The 22412-nt window shown below is 33.4% G+C and overlaps 1 protein-coding gene across 1 annotated transcript in view; it reads left to right on the top strand.

The window, feature by feature from the left end:
- The window catches only part of LOC149781833 (uncharacterized), a 50780-nt gene that overhangs the window by 23384 nt on the left and 4984 nt on the right, over positions 1 to 22412 (top strand). Inside the window, exons 11-17 of the mRNA XM_089934793.1 lie at positions 322 to 415; positions 3963 to 4049; positions 5202 to 5279; positions 7322 to 7487; positions 9742 to 9875; positions 15114 to 15222; positions 18168 to 18188. Of these exons, the coding sequence (XP_089790919.1) occupies positions 322 to 415; positions 3963 to 4049; positions 5202 to 5279; positions 7322 to 7487; positions 9742 to 9875; positions 15114 to 15222; positions 18168 to 18188 (689 nt within the window). The remainder of the gene's footprint in view (positions 1 to 321; positions 416 to 3962; positions 4050 to 5201; positions 5280 to 7321; positions 7488 to 9741; positions 9876 to 15113; positions 15223 to 18167; positions 18189 to 22412) is intronic.

The following is a 22412-nucleotide window of genomic DNA, read 5'->3' as shown; positions in this document are numbered from 1 at the left end:
GCCACCAGGCAGAGCATTGAACCACTACAGCAACAGTAGTAGTTAAAGAGTTAAAATCATAATGTCATAACGCTTACAAGTTGAGTTCAGTTGCAGAGTATCATAGACCCTTATATGCTGTCACATAACACGCGGGCAGATCAAGGTCTGTTTTGTTTAATTCTTCTGATTACTCCTAGCAATCTACATAGACCCAGATCTACTGAATCATGATGTGATAGAAGATCTGGGTCTGTGCAGTTTGGAGTTGGACTCAACTTATAAGTGAGTATATATGGTATTTTTATAAATAGTATTACTTACATCCTATCGTCTTTACAGAGATGCTATGATTTCATCACATCAAACAAGGATAGAGCAGCTCCGAGACAGTTTTAAGGAGAAGATTTCAGATGCTGAGAAATGGCCTCAAAGGGTGAGTCATACACATACAAAAGTTATTGTATGACTTTGCATTCTGGAAAGAAATTTGTGACACAACTTGAGTATTACGACTGCTATGTTTTGTATGGAGTGAGAAGCATATATTGTATAGTGAGTTTTATATCACAGTTATAACATAGTTGCACAAATCTGACATCAGTCAGTCATGTGATGTTGAATGCTTATAATTAAGCCACAGTGTGTCATACAATATTGATGACATGAATTTACATGATGTAATAAATTTGAATATTACATTTCCAAAATTGCCAATGATACCCCTAACATGCTATGAATTCATGTGTGAGATCAAATCTATGACATATTCTATATAAATCCCATGTAATTGCATTCAGAGCATCAAACTCATCTTATAAACTGCAAAATAAATAAATTTTAAAAAATATATGCATCAGATATAAAGTCCAGCGTGTAAGTAACAGGCAAGGTCATTATAGATTTAACCTGCAAATACCTTTGCCATCACAGATTTATATCCAGATTCATTTTAATCAAAGTCTATTACTGAATGGAATCTTGACCCATTAGACAATAGGTACAACCCATTATTATATTCCATTAATCTATACTTAAACAAGAATCTAGAACTGTCTATGTTTTTGAGACACACACAAATTTTACATTCAGCACTTTGTAGCTGATTGTATAATGATCTATTCAGAAATCATTGTCATGAAGAACAATAATTTGTTCATGCAGTGAACCAGAAACTGCAGAACATTTCATGTTGTATATATATATATATATATATACACACACACACACACACACACACACACCTCACCCTCGATAACTCATGCACATGGGATCCACAAACATTGACTACATAAACATATGCACTAGGGGTCATAACAGAAAAGTGAAAAGCTATTTAAAAAAAACAGAAATGTTTTAGGTTCTGTTGAGAATTTTTTGGAACTTGATAACATCTCCTTATTTGCCTCAAGCAATTGCAAGGGTTACCCAACATACAATGATAAATCTATATTTTGGGACTATATATATATAGACCACTCCCTCAATAACTCGCACCCTGATAACTCGCGAATCCGCTTATAATGCGGGGTCAGTCATGGATCCCATTTGTTCACCCTTTACCTCATATAGTGTATAGCTTTTTAGCCCTTTGATACACATGTTGCAATGTTACCCAGGTCCATCCTGTCTGCCTATCCACACTCCCATCCTATCATTCAGCACTGGCTTTATTGGGATCTTGTCCATTAGTGTGTACTATGTTTCTGTAATGGATACTTGTTATTTTCCATCTGATACTATTACAATATTTTACGGACAAAGTAAATATTTTTTTAGCTTGTACCAGATTCTGCATTTGTTTATTGTCTTTTATTCTGCAAATCAGTCAGATTATCAAAGTAAAGATTGTTGTTATTAAGGAAAGAATTGGAAAAAAGCATAAGCTTGTTTCTCAATCCTTTGTATTGCAAGGTGTGATGTTTGAAATAACAACTTTTTTCTTCAGTGTCAGTAAAGAGCATCAAAGTGTGCCATTTGCACCATGTAAACTCTCTTTTAAATGCAGAGACCCAGATCTCTTGTCACATAATACACTGGCAATTCTGGGTATATGCATTTTGTTGAGTAATCAGTAGAATAAACATAGACCCTGACCTGGTGGTACATCAATATTCACAGGAATGATGGTGATGGAATTTAAATGGTGTGTATTTTTCTCTGTGGCTAAATTAGGTGATCATTTATGAGTTTATAAAATTATTATTGTGCTAAGAAACTGGATAAAATAAAAACTGTTTTCCTAAAAATGTTTGAAAATGTGCCAGTTAACTTAAGGCAGAATTTGTGGGATTCATGAATCTTTCTCTCTTTCTCTCTCTGAGAAAAAAAAGGATATCAGTAGAATGGTTGCAAATTTGTTGTCAAATTTATAATTTTTAAAATACAGTTTTAACAAAATCCAACATTTATAAATGACTGTTTTAAAAAAACATCAATAGTTATAGGGGGTAGAAAAAATCCACTACCTGGCAGCCCAGGACAACTCAATTTTATTTTTGGTAATCATTATGTCTAACAGTTACAGCCCCATCAGACAACTTGATTTTGATGGCTGTATTTTATAATGTTTGATTACTTTGATGAAGGTGTGTTAGGTGTTTTTCATGCCAGTTGTTTATTTAAAACATAATACCTACTTGGCTGGCCAGTCATTCAAAATAATTCCACTCCTTGTAACTCAGTATGATAGGCATGTCTGACCCAATATATGGTAAACAAAACCACAATTATCCAAGGGAGGAGATCCCAGGAACAACTCTTTTCTAACAATAATTACATTCTCTTTAGCCACCATTCTTACATCACCTAAAGTTCAATTGTCACAAGCTGAAATTGCTCTCCGAGTCGCAACATCGTGTAGTGCTTATTTATGCATGTTTTCCAACATCAATCAGACTTTCATCGTTCTTGGCAGATGCATTGTTAAATGTTCAGTACTTATTCTGGTGCTTATTACGATTGCATTTTCTTTCTTTCTTTTTGTATGGGGGAAGGGGGCAGATAAGGATATATTCTACAATTTGATTGATACATTCATATGCAGTTATCAAGAGACAAATCACCTTTAGAAAATGAAGTAAAGTCAAATAATGTAAAAAAATTAGTAAGTTAAACAAATTTTGAAAGGTTTGGCATAAGCTTAATATTAAGAAAGTGTCTATTGTAATTCTTAACTTATATTTAATTCTTAATTTTGATTAAATACAAAACTATATTTTTTTTATTGACAAATGAGCGAGATTATTGGCAAAATCGATTTGATTTACTATTGAGTAAACATTTTGAAGTGAAACTGTATTAGGGAATGTCTAGTTGGAAAGACATGATTTTGCTAGAAAACCAGATTTTTGAAGTCTGATTATCTGGAGGGCAACATTGCTTTCTGACAATTTTTATATCCCTAAATAAGTAATTATAATGCATTGGAGTGCAGACAAGGTCAAACAAGTGTTACATTCATCCTGTATCTGTTGCACTCTGTCGTTCTGTCTCTTTATTGTGGTGTTGATCACTGTCGTAATTCAGATAACTGATGCAGATTTTATTCATGTACTTGTGAATGAAGACCAGTAAGAAATCCATATAGTGAGGAACCATGTCAGTGCTACAGTCAACCAGTTTACATTACTTTGATACGGAATAGCTTGGTGATATCAGTAGATCATAAGGAAGAGGAGTGTTGATGGTTGCATCCTACTCAGCATAAATATTCTTTTGAAAATGTGAAATAAATGATATTTAGGATGAAACTGACCATCTTCTTTTTTCTAGTTCAATGTTCTTGAGATATTTATATAAATATTCTTCATTTTGAAAATCATCTGGTTATTTATATTGTTTCATTACTTGGATAGTGAACCCTTAATTACCAACACTTTTTTAAGTGTAAATAGATCAGCTAATTGGAAGTTTTAGATAATTGTGTAGGTTATTTTAGTGTTGTGGACATATAAAGATATCATGATTGTTTTGACTTTCAGCTGGAAGATGCATTGAGGCAAGAAAGGGATAGACACATAGGGGATCTGAGATCTCTGGAACAGAAATTGAAAGAAAGCTTTATTATGGTGAGCTAAAATCACTCCTGTACACTCTTGAAATAAATTGGATTGTTGATAACATTAATGAATTGTGAGTTATTTATTGTGTACTTATTTAAACATTTTTACTTTTTGGTTATAGAAAAAATTAATAAATTTAGAAGCTTGAGTTCAGTCATAAAAAGACTAAAATCAATGTAAAATTAATTGTATTTAAAATCCATTTAGGTTCCATGATTTAGCATTGAAGAATTTTTTGTACAATCTAACTCAAAGGCATAACATCTTTTTATCTTTAAAATAAGACAGGTTATTAATTTTGTTGGAAATGTTGAGCCCCGAAATCAAGTGATTCATTGTGTGCTGCAGTGTATACATGAATGATGATTGATTATCATGTAGTATTTGAAAGCAGCAGCCTTTGACACAATAATGCTACAGTCCTACATATAGTAGTACAAAGATGAAGACAAATACAGTAAAATGTTGATTATCCAGACTCATTGGTGCATATAGATTTCATATAGAACTGGTTGTCCGGATAATCAAATTTTGGTCCTAAAGTACTGTGAATGTATTCCATTTGCACCTGTGCCAGTTGGTGACTAACTTCTATCCCCCATTAAGTCACCATTGATTATTGATTGGGAGGTGTATGTAATTAGATAGCTGGATTACATAATGTCTTTGATCAAACCATGATGAGTATTTAAACATGCTTGATTACTTTAAGAATTCTGTTTGACAAATTAAATATTGTAACAGCACTGTGTAAAAATAAACCGTTTTGTTTTTTCTCACACCCTCTTTCTCTTTTCCTTAATTACATTCAGTTTTTATTTGGTTATGTTTAAGTTATTCATGAAATCATTGTAATTTTGATTGTATGAGGTTACATTCAACTGTGTATGTTTGGTTTATTTTATTAATTTCTGTGTTAACATTAGGATCCATATATTAGTTGAACAAGTAAAGAAATGAAGCACTCAGGAAGAGTCCATCTGAGTTAATCTGGATAATTGATGTTTTTGCCATAGGTAGAATACTAATGTATGGCCTATATGATAACAATCTCAATATCCCATGACAATTTCAACATAATTGTAATGCAATATACCACTGGAATGCATTAAAACATGTCATTATATGCAGTTATAAAGTTGTTTGTGTCTTTTTCAGGAATTAGAGATTGAGAAACAAAAATATCAGGAAATGTTGAGGAAGTATCAGTCTGGGAGCAAAACAAGCGAAGACATGGTAAACATTGATATAATTTGTGAATGCAATGTGTCGGCATTTTTTTATATTCATATTGGTTGGTTCCAATATCTCTTATACGAGTAGAAGGATGTAGGAAAATAAGATTTACTTAAAATGTAAAGGCAAAATGTCAGTGCACTTGGACTGAGTACAAAAAAGTTCTTGTACATGTTGTAGTTTATAGCTACCATGGGTATCTAAATATAGTATAGAATCACTTCCATAACAAGCAGATGGAAAACCAATTTTCAGCTTCTTCAGAATGACCTGCCAGTTTTAACTGATCTTAAGATATTCCAAATCACAGTTATGAATCGGTTGGCTCCCCTACCAAGTGGAAAAGCAACAAATGTTTTTATCATTAAAGTGTGGTTATTGTTTCAAATGTAGTGCAACCCTGCCATAATGCGCCTCGAGATAGATAATGCAAATATGGATATAACGCAGTTGTGGCATGGCTCCCGAAATTTTGTTTATTCATTGGCATGTGAACAAATATTTTTCGGGTCCAAGTTTGTGAATTAATGTATAAAAAATGTATTACAATTTTGGGGAAGAGATTGCGTATGAATTCGAATATTGTTGTTGGAGTGTTATGGGAAATATCAACTACATCTGCTATTACTGGAGTGTTATGGGAAATATCAACTACATCTGCTATTACTGGAGTGTTATGGGATGTATGAACCACATCTGCTATTATTGGAGTGTTATGGGAAGTATGAACCACATCTGCTATTATTGGAGTGTTATGGGAAGTATGAACCACATCTGCTATTATTGGAGTGTTATGGGAAGTATGAACCACATCTGCTAATATTGGAGTGTTATGGGAAATATCAACTGCATTGCTATTATTGGAGTGTTATGGGAAATATCAACTGCATTGCTATTATTGGAGTGTTATGGGAAATATCAACTGCATTGCTATTATTGGAGTGTTATGGGAAATATCAACTGCATTGCTATTATTGGAGTGTTATGGGAAGTATATATTGTAGTCAGGTGCAGGTCTAGATATGAATAGTAAGGAGCATGGGCAAAGTGACGGGGTTGAAAATATATAATGTAATGAAAGATAATATGTAATGAAATAAAAAATGCATACATATTTCACATTGCCCTGATTCCACAGTTAATAACATATATGATGTCAATGAATAAATGTTTCAGAATGCCCTATTTTCACGGATGAAGACACATGTTCTCAATAATGTGTCACACTGATATATTTTCACAGTTCAAGACACATATGATGTCAGTGGATGAAAATCTGTCATTGCCATTATTTTTACAGTTTAAGACATGATGTATATAGATGAATATCTAACATTGCCATTCTTTTCACAGTTTAAGACATGATGTATATAGATTAATATCTAACATTGCCATTATTTTTACAGCTTAAGACATGATGTATATAGATGAATATCTAACATTGTCCTTCTTTTTACAGCTTAAGACATGATGTATATAGATGAATAACTCACATTGCTATTATTTTCACAGCTTAAGACATAATGTCAATGGATGAATATTTCACATTGCCATTATTTTCACAGTTTAAGATATGATGTCAGTGGATGAACATCTCACATTGCCATTATTTTCACAGTTTAAGATATGATGTCAGTGGATGAACATCTCACATTGCCATTATTTTCACAGTTTAAGATATGATGTCAGTGGATGAACATCTCACATTGCCATTATTTTCACAGTTTAAGATATGATGTCAGTGGATGAATATCTCACATTGCCATTATTTTCACAGTTTAAGATATGATATCAGTTTATTTATGTCAATCATTGCCCTATTTTCACAGTTGAAGACACATATGATGTCAGTGGATGAATATATGTCATTGCCATTATTTTCACATTTTAAGGCATGATGTATGTAGATGAATATCTCACATTGCCATTATTTTCACTGTAAAAAACATGTTAGTGGATGAATATCTGGCATTGCCATTATTTTCACATTTTAAGACATGATGTAAGTTGGTGAATATCTCATATTGCCCCTATTTTCACAGTTGAAGGCACATATGATGTCAATGGAGAGCAAGTACAAAGCTGAGATTGATGACTTGCAGACACTTCTAGCAGAGAACAAGACACGAGCTAAAGAGATGGAGGCAGCACTCAGAAGGGAAATTGAGAATCTCAAGAGCTTAATAAGGGATCTGGAGAACAGATTAGGTTTAAATTATTATCTTTCAGTGTGTGTGTGTGTGTGTGTGTGTGTGTGTGTGTGTGTGTGTGTGTGTGTTCCAGCCAGTTTGTGAGTGAAGAAATTTGCATGCAAATGTGCATGTATAGAACAGTTTTTTAAGTTGCTAATTAATCATAGATGTATGACTGTGAGCAATTAAGTGACTCATTGATCTTGGAATGTATATGTAACTGAACAATTAAGTTGCAGATCTATCGTGAACATGTATATGTGACTGTCAACAATTAGTTTTCTGATTGATCTTGGACATGTATATGTGACTCAGCAATTAAGTTGGTGATTGATCTTGGATGTGTATGTGTTTTATATGAATAAGTAAGTTGCTGTGTGATCTTGGATTTGTAATGTGACTCATCAGTTAAATTGCTGAGTGATCATGGATGTATATATTTGACCAAGAAGAATTAAGTTGCTCATTGATTTTGGAATTGTAGATATGACTGAACATGTAAATTCCTAATTGATCTTGGATATGTATATGTGACAATGAACAGTTAAGTTACTGATTGACCTTAGATGTGTATACATGTCCGAACAATTAAGTTACTGATTGATCTTAGATGTGTATACATGTCTGAACAATTAAGTTACTGATTGACCATAGATGTGTATACATATCTAAACAATTAAGTTACTGATTGACCTTAGATGTGTATACATGTCTGAACAATTAAGTTACTTGTTGACCTTAGATCTGTATACATGTCTGAACAATTAAGTTACTGATTGACCTTAGATGTGTATACATATCTGAACAATTAAGTTACTGATTGACCTTAGATGTGTATACATGTCTGAACAATTAAGTTACTGATTGACCTTAGATGTGTATGCAGGTCTGAACAATTAACTTACTAATTGACCTTAGATGTGTATACATGTCTGAACAATTAAATTTATGGTTGATTTTGGATTTGTATATGTAACTGAAAAGTTGGATGTAAATCTGTGACTGAACAATTAAGTTGCTGACTGATCATGGGTGTATATATGTAACTCCAAAGATTACAGAGCCTGTGTAACTTTTATGCTTGTGTATGTGTTGTATCAATGCTATTGAATGTTCTCCCTGATTATGGTCAAGACCTAGTGGTTTGGAACCAGTGGAAAAGACAGTCCCACCCATGAATCAGGCCACATTTGTAGGTACATAATGATACAAAAAATGGAATATTTTTAAAAAAATTTCACATCCTTATAAAAAGTCTATAGGTTTAATTTACAATGTCAGAAAATGTTCATTTACTGTATGTTGCACCTTGGATACGAAAGTGTATTCTAAACCTTTCGGACACACAAATTTAAAAAGGACTAGAAAAATATGCTAGAAAATACTAAGCACTAACAGTGGTGAAATAATGAGATACTCTTATTTACTTTAGTGGTGTTTTTAACTTCATTGTCTGCCCTTCATTTCCACTGATTACATTATTGTTCAAAATGTTTTATCAAGGGTTCAAGTAACTCTTAAAACTCTGATTTATTTGTTCAAATATCTGCTTTACCTGAAAAGAGTTTCATTGAGGAAGTTTCAATTCCTGATCTTGTTGTCATAACTAAAGTCTTCACCCATGATCCAGTAGTGCTACATATAAAAATTTGCTTTTCCCAGAGTTATTTTTCTTGTAAAAGATAAAATCACAATCATTGATTACATGCTAAATTATGTATTTCTGCAAGTTCTTCCAATAGTTGTGTTGTCCCTTTTGTCCTTAATTCAACCTTGAAAATATGTAACACTATTAGATGTCAGATACTTTGCACTGAGACTCAGCAAGCAACTAAACAAACTTTTTGAATAAACATTTTCCAATTTTTTTTGTTTTGTTTGAACTTCTTGTCATCAGAAAATTTGTATCACCTTTGGTGATTAAGGTGCTCTCTAGTGCCAGCATATATGTATTTGAAAACAGATGTGCCCCGTAGAAAAACTATAGGCTGATAGTTGGATTTTTCCCTGCAATATCTAAGCACACAGCAATGAAGAACATGACCATGGGGTGCACCAGAATCAAGATTTTGGGGAAGTACAAACTGCTGGTAACTCTGATTCTTCAGATACAAATCTTTTGCTACACAGAAGACATATATCACATGTATCGTCATATATAGTCATTAATTTCACTTTGTTTTCGTAGGCATATCACACATGGCAATTTTGTCATGGGCAAAGTGTATCAAAAATGTTTCGTAATGAAATTATTGTTCTCATTTTTCAAGCTCGAATTGACTATGAGAATGAAGAACTGGTTAATAAACTACGCTCACAGCTTCAGGAAACTCACCATGATCTGGAAGGCACACGTAATACTCTAGAAATGAAGGACAGGGAGTTGATGGGGGCAAAACAAGAGGTACTTCAACACAGAATTGTTTCACCCATGATGATCTCATTAATTATGTATATGTGGTCAATATCAGTTCATTTTCAAAAAATATATCTTCACTTAATGAATTGCACAAAAAATGCATATAGTGGGGGGTGTTTTGTTGACATAAAATTTATTTGGCAGAGAAAGACATGCAATTTAAAAATTTTGCTAGTTTAATTGTAGTGATTTCAGAGTTGTGAAGGTAATAGTAGATAGCATAATATTTTGACTGGGTTTACTTTTGAGATCTCTTTTGGACCATGTGATCACTGACTGCTTCTTTACTGAGCTTGGATTCCATTTATGCGATAAACTAGTTGACTCAAAACAGAAAAGGCGTGCCTAATTTTATTGGTGTCACATGTGACAATTTTAGGATCACATACCACTAATTCATTGAAATGGAAAGAGCTAGGTTAATTATGTTGACCATAAACAAGAAAGACTTGCCTAATTTTTAATGAAGTCTTTTAAGAGGGGTCTTTCAAGGTTCTGAATATTTTAACAGTTTTGTTTCATTGAAGTTGTTTGCATGTAAAACATGCACAGTGGAGAGAATGGTGGCATATCTCTGTGCTACATTAATGTAATGAGGATGATATTTCTTTTGGATATTGTACTTTTGGAAATTGTACATGATCTAAACACACTGCCTACTAAAATGACTGCTCCCTTGTGTTAAAAAATCAGCCTGAATTAGTCTAAAGTACACTATCGATAGCAGCTATTAAAATATTAAAAAAATGAATTTTGCCAGACTAGACAATACCAGCTTCTGAAAGTGCAATGAATGAACTACCAAATATATAAAATGTAAAAAAGGTGATTGGCTTTTTTTTTATACAACTTACCTCTGAAGTTGAGGAAGTGAAAATGACCAAATGGAGCTAGCACTTTTTTGAAAGGTGCACATCTGGAGTAAGGCCAAGCTGTATACTCTATAACCCATATTACACCCATCAATCATACACCAAAATAAAGGGAATTAAAGGTTCTTTTAATTATACCTAAGATATACAAGGTTATTTTTAAATAGCCAGTATAACCAGTGAGGAAAGCCACGGAAATTCTTTTTCTTTAAAATCCTATGCAAAATACAAAACTGTAGAGCGCCACCTTAATGAGCATGATTCAGGCATATTAATGAGCACGATCCAAGCATATTAACGAAGTGATCTTGCATCAGATTTGCTGAGCTGGTTTACTGCTCTAAAAACTGCATTTTTGATAGGATTTTGTTTAAACTTAATAAATAGATTTGAGTATAATTATGATGAAGATCCACACATAATAAAGAAGTTATTTTGTATCTGATTGGTTGAGCTTTTCAGCACTTCAAAAACTCAATTTCTGATCAGATTTTAATGAGACTTTGTAAATAAGCTAATGTCATAAAGATGCTGGATGAGTGTTATCAAGAATAAGACCTATGCCTGTTTTAAGAGGTGATCTTTCATATGATTGGCTGTGATTTTCTGCCACTCAAGAGACTTCATATTTGAAACAAATTTGATCCAAATTGGTAAATAGGTTTACATCATCAAGACCTTGGTTGAGTATGATTATGAGTGAAATCCATGTATATAAATTATGGGCTTTTGCATCTAATTGGCTGAACTTGTCAACAATTTAGCAGCTATATTTCTGATCAGATTTTGATCAAATTTGATAAATAGTCTTAGATTATCACTATGATTGACAAGTTTGATCATGAGCAGTATCAATGCATATTTATGAGTTATTGCTGTACCTCATTGGCTGATTTTGTTGCTATTCTGATGACCAAATTGTAATTTTCACCAGCTTGGTAAAAAGGGCTTATCTCATTATGGTCTTAGGGAGGTTATGTATATTATAGGTGGAATCTGGGTGTATTAATGGTATTCTCTAGCTAGATCCAGAGACTACATTTCTTATGCGATTGAATTAAAACTTCATAAATATGTTTTTATTATCAAGATTATGGATTATACACAAAAGAGTGTGGATATTAATTATGTTTTTATCCTTAGATATAAAATTTTCTTACCATTATAAAATTGATAAAGTTGACATGATATACAGTTATATTTTAGATAGGATTGTGTTCCTACAATTATTAATTAGCATGCATAGTGAAATGGTCAGGTGTTCAATTATGTAAGCCGAGTGGGTAATATTAGGACTTGGGTTTTCATTTAGTTACTGAGAAGAAGTTTGCTTGAAACAGGTGAATAATGGATATATTTTATCAAGTGGGTGAAAACTCAGTATTTTCACAAATGTCAAAGCCATGAGTGAAAATACGTAAGTTTTTCATTCATAAGCTGAAATATATGTTATTCACTTGTAATAAGCCAATTTTATGTTTATTTTATGCTCAAACATCTCGTCTAGCAAGATGTAGTGTATGACATATTGAAGACGCACATTTCCTACTGAATCCCACACAGTGTCAATGCTTTACCATTCCTGCTGAATCCAAAACAGTGTCAATGCTTTACCATTCCTACTGAATCCCACACAGTGTCAATGCTTTACCATTCCTACTGAATCCCACACAGTGTCAATGCTTTACCATTCCTACTAAATCCCACACAGTGTCAATGCTTTACCATTCTTGCTCTGCTTTCAGTCTAGACAATTTTGAGAAAGCAAAATGTACTTCATATGACAAGTGTGGAGTGGGTGAATAAATCCATCAACAGAAATCCTACTTAGTTAGGAAGTGTGAATTTTGACCCAACTATTAATAGAAGTTTTATCCTTCATTGCAGTAGTTATTTTAGGTGCACAAAAATACGTGGTCATGTGAACAAGTAAACATTTTTCATCATTTACATGTTACATTCAACTCAGATTTTATGTTTCAGAGCATTCCAACTATCCATTTGATTATTTTGATGTATTTCTGTACTTTTCTTACTCTTGACACATAAAAGGGGACAGAGCAAGCATTTGCTTTGTATAACCTACAGAGTGACACTTGCTTTGTATAACCTACAGAGTGACACTTGCTTTGTATGACCTACAGAGTGACACTTGCTTTGTATAACCTACAGAGTGACACTTGCTTTGTATGACCTGTAGACAGTTGTTAGATATTTTTCCTGCACTTTTTGAATTAAAATTTTGTAACAACATTGAAAGTTCATAACTTCTTAGCTGTAACTGAATGGTTTAGTTAAACATTTCTTTGTTTGGAACCAAATTTCACAGCTGTTGATTTTGAAACTAATTCAGATATATGTGACATTTCTACATTGGACTTGTTTTCTTTCATTTGCACAATGGACACACTTATCGTGTCCAATACTTTATCCAGTTTCTTTATGTGTATGAACACTTTATCCAGTTTCTTTTTGTGTCTGAGCACTTTATCCAGATTCCTTATGTGTATGAACACTTTATCCAGTTTCTTTTTGTGTCTGAACACTTTATCCATTTGCCTTAAATGTCTGAACACTTCACCCAGTTTCCATTCATGTCTGAACATTTTATTTAGTTTCCTTTTGTATCTGAACAGTTTATCCAGTTTTGTGTCTGAATACTTTATCCAGTTTCCTTTTGTGTCTGAACACTTGATCCAGTTTCCTCTTGTGTCTTAACATTTTATCCAGTTTCCTTTTGTCTCTGAATACTTTACCCAGTTTCCATTTGTGTCTGAATACTTTATCCAGTTTCCTTTTGTGTCTGAATACTTTACCCAGTTTCTAATTGTCTTTGAACACTTTATCCAGTTTCCTTTTGTGTCTGAATACTTTACCCAGTTTATATTTGTGTCTGAACACTTTATCCAGTTTCCTTTTGTGTCTGAATACTTTACCCAGTTTATATTTGTGTCTGAACACTTTATCCAGATTCCTTTTGTGTCTGAATACTTTACCCAGTTTCTAATTGTCTTTGAACACTTTATCCAGTTTCCTTTTGTGTCTGAATACTTTACCCAGTTTCTAATTGTCTTTGAACACTTTATCCAGTTTCCTTTTGTGTCTGAATACTTTACCCAGTTTCTAATTGTCTTTGAATACTTTATCCAGTTTCCTTTTGTGTCTGAATACTTTACCCAGTTTATATTTGTGTCTGAGCACATTATCCAGATTTCTTTTGTGTCTGAATACTTTACCCAGATTCGTTTTGTGTCTGAATACCTTATCCAGATTCATTTTGTGTCTGAATACCTTATCCAGATTCATTTTGTGTCTGAACACCTTATCCAGATTTCTTTTGAGTCTGAATACTTTACCCAGATTCATTTTGTGTCTGAATACCTTACCCATATTCATTTTGTGTCTGAATACCTTATCCATTTTCATTTTGTGTCTGAATACCTTACCCGTATTCATTTTGTGTCTGAATACCTTATCCAGATTCATTTTGTGTCTGAATACCTTATCCAGATTCATTTTGTGTCTGAATACCTTATCCAGATTCATTTTGTGTCTGAATACCTTATCCAGATTCATTTTGTGTCTGAATACCTTACCTATATTCATTTTGTGTCTGAATACCTTATCCAGATTCATTTTGTGTCTGAATACCTTATCCAGATTCATTTTGTGTCTGAATACCTTATCCAGATTCATTTTGTGTCTGAATACCTTACCCATATTTATTTTGTGTCTGAATACCTTATCCAGATTCATTTTGTGTCTGAATACCTTATCCAGATTCGTTTTATGTCTGAATACCTTATCCAGATTCATTTTGTGTCTGAATACCTTATCCAGATTCATTTTGTGTCTGAATACCTTATCCAGATTCATTTTGTGTCTGAATACCTTATCCAGATTCTTTTTATGTCTGAATACCTTATCCAGATTCATTTTGTGTCTGAATACCTTACCCAGATTCATTTTGTGTCTGAATACCTTATCCAGATTCTTTTTATGTCTGAATACCTTACCCAGATTCATTTTGTGTCTGAATACTTTACCCAGTTTCCATTTGTGTCTGAATACTTTACCCAGTTTCCATTTGTGTCTGAATACTTATCCTGTTTCCTTATCTGTCTGAATACTTTATCCATTTTCTTTATATGCCTGTCTACTTTACAGTTTCCTTATGTGTTTGCATCCAAATACTTTCAAACAGTTTTCCTTATGTGTCCAATACTTAACCCAGTTTCCTTTTGGTCTGAATATTGTACCTGTCTTTCATCTCCATTGAAAATGACAAAGTAATGTATCATTTATGCTGTATTTGATGGTTTGACAGAACCGATCTTTGAAATGTTATCAGATTGGTGTATTGCAAGAGACTGTCCGCAAGGAGTGTGAAGAGAGAATGGAACTGACAGAGGCATTGGGTGAAGTTAAAGAAGAATTATTGCAGATGAAAAAGCCACTAGGTAAAGAATGTTAATAATTTTTGTAGCAATCATATGTCATGGTCTTTTCTAATTACAAATGCATTTTTTTAAAATTCTTAATGCACTACAGCTTATATTCAGATTTTTTGTGTTTGATTTTTACAGTTGCAGTCATATGAAAAGTCAAGCACATATAAAAGGTGGCAAAATTCACATGCCAAGGTCACATCAAGGTTGTGGTTAATGGGTGTTGGATAATTACTGTATATACTTGCTTATAAGTCAAGTCCAACTGAAAACTGCAAAGACCCAGACATGCTGTTGCATAATGCACTAACAGATCTGAGTCTATGCAGTTTGTTAGGAGTAATCAATAGAACACACAGCATGGACCCAAGTCTGCCAATGTATTATGTGTTGACAGATCAGGGTTTGTAGTTGGACTCAAGTATAATTGAGAATATACAGTACTTAGTAAACTTATATTACATTACACTGATTATACCATCATAAATGAAATATTGATCAACAATACAATTTTTGGCTCACACTGTAAAGCTTTTCAATGTACAGTTTTAGGCCCACAGTGTAAAATTGATCGGCAGTATAATTGTTTTACCCATAGTGTAAAACTGATCAAGAGTACAATCTTTGGTCCAGAGTGTAACACTGATCAAGAGTACAATCTTTGGTCCAGAGTGTAAAACTGATCAAGAGTACAATCTTTGGTCCACAGTGTAAAACTGATCAAGAGTACAATCTTTGGTCCACAGTGAAAACTGATCAAGAGTACAATCTTTGGTCCATAGTATAAAACTGATCAAGAGAACAATCTTTGGTCCACAATGTAAAACTGATCAAGAGTACAACCTTTGGTCCACAGTGTAAAACTGATCAAGAGTACAATCTTTGGTTCACAGTATAAAACTGATCAAGTGTACAATCTTTGGTCCACAGTGTAAAACTGATCAAGAGTACAATTTTAAAAAAAGTTTGGAACCACAGTGTAAAATTTATCACAGTACAATTTTTGGCCCACAGTATATAATGATCAGCATTACAATTTTGGCCCATGAAGTATTTTAAACACCGACATTGTACTTATGTCTAGACATGAAATTTACTAGCTTGTCCTTCATTGCTTTACGAGTTTCATTTTGGAGGGTCTTTCTTTGGTATTGTGTATGTTAAATTGGAAGTGTCCTAAGTAAGACAAAATCGGTTTTTTATCCACTAGAAAAGACTAGAATACTCAGGGTCCTGATCACCTAGCTTGCTCTTTCTAGTCATTTTGGTTTTATCCTGGTAGTAATCCCAAAATGCATGAAGTGGACCATCATTGTAATGCCTCTCTATATATCCTGACCCATTTTATAGTATTATTGGGGTTATAGAGCCCATGAAATGTGCTTAATTTAGACCTATTATTTTTATTTGTATTTGTTTCTCTTTGTTTCAATTATTAATTTATGACAACAATTTTAACTCATTATTGTGAGGACCTATTATCATTAAGAGGATTCATACAAGAATCATACTGAGGACCTGCTATCATTATGATGATTCCATACTGTGACTTGCCATTGTGGGGACCTGCTATCATTATGATGATTCCATACTGTGACTTGTCATTGTGAAGACCTACTGTCATTATGATGATTCTACTGAAACTCATTATTGTGGGGACTTACTGTCATGATGAGGACTCATACTATAACTCATTATTGTGGGGACCTACTGTCCTTATGAGGGCTCTACTCTAAGTCATTATTGTGAGGACCTACTGTCAGGAGGAGGAATCCAACTGTAACTCACCATTGTGATCATACTGTTATTATTATGATTTTTCATGTTTTGAAAGTTTAAAGATGATTACTTTGAAAATATTGATTCACTTTTAAGAAATTTTATACTTTTTGGAATAAATTAATTTTTTCTTTTGTTAAAACTATCATTTGGCATAAAAAGTAACAAGTTATTGGACATTTTGTTTCACTTTACCAAGAAGTCAGATTAAAGTTGAGATCTCAGCCACTGACAAAACAGAGATGTGATGGATGCCAATGCAAGGTCTTGTTCTGTTGACCTTTTGATTCATAATCAAATTACAACATTCACACTTATTATTAAACTGAAAAACATCATTCAAAATATAATATTTCTAACAACAACTTTCCCTAAAACATGAAATGCAGTTTTTTCTCTGATAAGTTACTAAAATTAAGTAGATTCCAAAGGTCACCAGACAATGAACATTTTTTGTCGCCTAATGGTTTTACTTAACATAAGTAGATCTTGGTTGTAATGAGATTATTGAATAAGTGAAATGTGTATAAATATAAAAATGTATGTTCCAATGATTAGGGTTGTCACTATAAGGATAGATTAATGTTATAAAACTATTACAAAAATGTCATTTTGAATAGACTTTGACTACCTCATTATAATAATTATATAATAATGGAATATTTTCAGCTAGAGTTGGACAGCTATCCCTTCTTATAACATGGTATTTGGGGTCCATAATTGCTCACTGTGTTTTGTACTGAACAGTGGAATAACGAGAACTGTGTTATGTGTGAACCATTTTATAGTGAGAACCACTTATTTAGCAATCCACATTATAAATAAAAATTATCATTTTCTATCAATAATAATGTTTTAAAGTGAAATAAAAACTATAATACTAAGCTTCCACAGTAGTGTTATTTTCTCTGAGACTGTATTGTCATAAATTTCATAAACCAGTTAAAATGCAGTGGTTAAATTTTGGTCTTGAGTTTCATAGTGGTAATGCATTATACCTGGAATTGCTTCTAAACAATGTGTTAAAATGAGGGAGAGCTGTACAGTTACACTCATTTTGATCCAAATAGTGAGTTGTGAGGAGTTACTCTTTCTCTTAGGACTTGTTCTTATTTTTGAGGACTTTAATTGTCCTCATTGTGAGGACCTATTTTAGTAAAGTCCTTTTGTTTATTCAGGTGGTGAGTGGATGCCTCAGGGTAAATTTATGGAGGACTTCAGTACCCATTTTCTTTCTTGTCACAATACTATACCATCAATGTTAGTTTTACTGAATTTCCTTGATTCTTATTTTGATTAAACGTTATTGTTTCACATGTTTGGAATTATCGTGATAAAATAAAAACCTGGCCTGAATTCACCTGTAGAATTGAAGTCACGACAAAAATATAAGTTTAGAATCTAGTGATATGACTGACTAAAATTCAGATGTGGCTTAAAATTGACCAATCAGTTGTATGAAGTCTAGATTTAGCTGAAGACTTGTGTTTGTGAAATTGAGGCAAGATATTATATTTGCCAACATAAGTCTTATGTCTAGTTAAATTCAGGCTGGGTGTGCTCAGGACATCAAAAATGAGAGATAGGGTTACATGCTTAAGATTTTGGAAATATTGTTGTCATGGAAACTCAGTGAACCTAGATTATTACTCTCAGTATCAACAGTCCCACCATCTTCTTAATCGATTTATTTCAAGTTACCACTTTCTTTAGACTCCTTTGTATTGGACCTTTTTAAACCATATTCTGTTAGAAGCCTGTGTTAAACAGCTGATTTCCATCATAGTTTCCAATTTAATAATTAGTTCAGAATTGGTTTAATCAACAAACTTTTGAAGTGATTGAAGTTTTTAACCAACTTAGGACAAACAAGGGTAGGTAAGGTTGTCAGAATAGTTATGATTGTTGTATTCACAACCCTTAAAATAGAGTATTTTATGATGCACAATCCTTTATCAGCATCAGCCAAATTAGATCATTCAAGACTGACAACTGTGTAAATGTTAATACATTTTGTTGCCAGGATCTGTATATTTATGGATATCCATTGATAAATTTCACTGACCATGTATGGAATGTCTAGATAGTGCCATAATTGTAACTCATTTGCTTTAGACCTCTAAAGTCTCATGTTTGATCCCCAGTTCTACATTATGCTTGAATAAATGGTCATCCATTCAGGATGGTGGACCCTGGGTGACCGAGTGGTCTAAAATGCTCACCTTTACAGGTCATTGCCATTTTACATCTGTTTATGTAAGTTTGAGTCTTGGTCTAGGACCAGTGGGTGGGTGGTTTTTGCTGGGGGTTTTCCGTGATTTTCCTCCACCAGTTATTTTTGCCACCATTTAAGGCTTATTATGTGCTAAAAAATGGTGTTCAACCCAGAACAAGAACCATTCAGGTTGGTAATACTCTCCATAATCTCTGGATGCCTTTAGTCTGTATAACAAGTTATTTTAGCCAGAGGTTTATTTTCACAATATTTTTTATCAGCAAATCCTCCATGAAAATAAAATATAAGTGAACATATTTATAAAAGGATATATGAAAATGAAATAGTTATAATAAATTTTAATTTAAAATGGGAGTTGTGCAAATTAAAGCACTATAAAATGTCAGGAGCATGAAATTTGGGTTCTGTGAAAAAAGTCCTGTTTACATTACCTCAAAACTACCTTATCCCATCATCTTAACTTTTGAGATTACTTCATGTAAGTTGTAAAGATTTGTTGCACACTTAGCAGATGTAAAATTTAAATTTACCAAATATCCAGTTGATTTCAAAGGCATGAAAGTATTTTCACAGATCTACAGGTATTTTGTTTATGGCTGATTAACACAGGCTTGAATGTAGATTGCTTTTCCTTCTTTAGTTCTTTTTTCCCTTTGCTTTCAAACTTTTATACCATTTAATTTATGATATATACTTGTGTATAAGTGGCATGTAATTGCAGATAAAATATAACCAGAATCACTATCTCATGTGCTGTCAGACCTGGGTCTATGCAGTTTGTTAGGACTAATCAGTAGAACAATCAACACAGACCCTGATTTGCTGGCACATTATGCAATGGCAGATAAGTGTATGTTGTTTGCAATTGGATCCTAATTTTACACAGGTATATATGGTACCAGTCTTTTCTCTTAGCACAAGCCAGTGACAGTATTATCATGGCAAGAGGAATGAACTGTATACATCACCATATTACTAGCTAATTGTCATTAGAGTTCTGAAATTATAATTTAGGAGCATTGCTAAGATAGCCTGTATGGGGGTCATGTGCGGACAAGTGGTCTTAAGCATTCATCTTTACAGATCATTCACATCTCACCTCAGTCTGCATGGGTTGAGTCTCAGCTCAGCCAGTGTGGGTATGTAAGAAATCTTGCCAATAGCTTTCCTTGAATTGGTGGTTCTTCCCCTGGGTTTTCCTCCAACAGACAACCTCGCTGGCATGTGTTGATTATCATGTGCTGAAATATTGTATTAAACCCAAACAAGGAGACAAAAAGAAGAAAACTTTACATAGAGTGAAATAGTCAGTTAATGCTGGATTTTAATTTAAATATACCAGTAGCCAGGTTTGAATTTGGGTTTTTAGTCAGTGGACATTTTAAAAATGTGCCCAAACTCATTTACAATTAAAAAAAATTGTACCTAAAACAAATATGAAATTTTACAGATGGATTACATGAACTAAAAGAAAGACAAGTTCAGAATATGGGTAAAAATAAAAGGTGTTTTCCTCAAAATTATTGTACATTTCCAAGAATATAGCCCTGGCTGTGAGAACATTTCCCAAATGTTGAGCCACATAATTTAACATGATACAACTAATCACACCATGCCCAACCTAATAACCCTTCCCGTGGTTATAGTTAATATGATACACCATGCCCAACCTGACACCCCTTCCCTTGGTCATAGTTAATTTTATACAACATGCCCAACCTGACAACCCTTCCCATGGTCATAGTTAATTTGATACACCATGCCCAACCTAATGTAATAACCCATCCCTTGTTCATAGTTAACTGTTTGATACACCATACCCAACATAATAACCCTTCCTTTGTTCTTAGTTAATTGTTTGATACACCATGCCCAACCTAATAACCCTTCCTTTCTTCATAGTTAATTGTTTGATACACCATACCCAACCTGACAACCCTTCCCATGGTCATAGTTAATTTGATACACCATGCCCAACCTGACAACCCTTCCCTGGGTCATAGTTAATTTGATACACCATGCCCAACCTGTCAACCCTTCCCTTGGTCATAGTTAATTTGATACACCATGTCAAACCTGACAACTCTTCCCTTGGTCATAGTTAATTTGATAAAATGGAGCAAGAAAAGAGGACTGATCTGCCAGAAAGGTCAATAAGTACACACCTCTCATTTTGTTAAAAACTTGTGTAATAATAGCCATTACAAGGACATTTATCGATTCCAGCATGCATTGTGTGATGAAAGCAGCCTCTAAAAGCTGCCTAGAACATCATGCTTTTGTTGGAAATCAGCAGCATGCATGCTCTTTAGGATGAATGCAGTCTCTGCAAACTGCGCAGAACAGCATGATTTTCTTGGAACTTCTCAGCATACTTGCTGTTTGGGCTGAAGGCAGATTCTAAAAGCTGCTTGGAACATAATGATTTTCTTGGAATTAACATCATACATGTGTGATGTCTTCATACAGCTTGGGTTCATTTAGTCTTTAGAAAAACATGTTTTTTTCGGGGCAATCATTCAATTCTTGGTAGTGAGAATAAACCTCCAAATGTGATGAATTTTCAAAAAAGCCAATATTTGTAGTATTGACATGCAAGCAATGGTGACATGCATTGACATTTCAACCATACCCCAAAAAATTTGCCAAAATTATAGTGTAGATATTATGTCAAATACAGTTTTTATATTCAGGATTCATACCATAAAAAGATGGTTTTCTTTTTTCTACAGCAAAAAGAATGATTATAAGAGTCACAACTTCTGTTGTATGCTTGATGTTTCTTGTTGCCATGCATTTGATGTACAATATTTAGCTACCATATATCCCCACTTATAAGTAAAGTCCAACTGCGAACTGCATAAATTCAGGTCTGCTGTCACATAATATGCTGGCAGATCTGGGTCTATGCATTTTGTTAGGTGTAATCAGTAAGACAAACAAGATAGACCCTAATCTGCTGGTGCATGATGCAATGGGGGATCATGGTATATGTTGTTTGCGCTTAGACTTGACTTATAAAATAAGTATATGTGGTACGACTTGGCAATTTTGGGTAAACAGTCTCGGGATATTTGATCACGCTTTCATCGCTTTTTCAGCCCATGTGTACCCATCACTACTTTAACTTCTTCATGGTTCTTTCTTATTACTGGTATCCTAGCTTTGCTTTCCATAGTAAAGATAG

Source organism: Sinohyriopsis cumingii, chromosome 15 (genome assembly GCF_028554795.1).
Source record: "Sinohyriopsis cumingii isolate HCF-2022 chromosome 15, ASM2855479v2, whole genome shotgun sequence".
Taxonomy (NCBI): domain Eukaryota; kingdom Metazoa; phylum Mollusca; class Bivalvia; order Unionida; family Unionidae; genus Sinohyriopsis; species Sinohyriopsis cumingii.
This window is presented reverse-complemented; position numbering and strand designations above follow the sequence as displayed.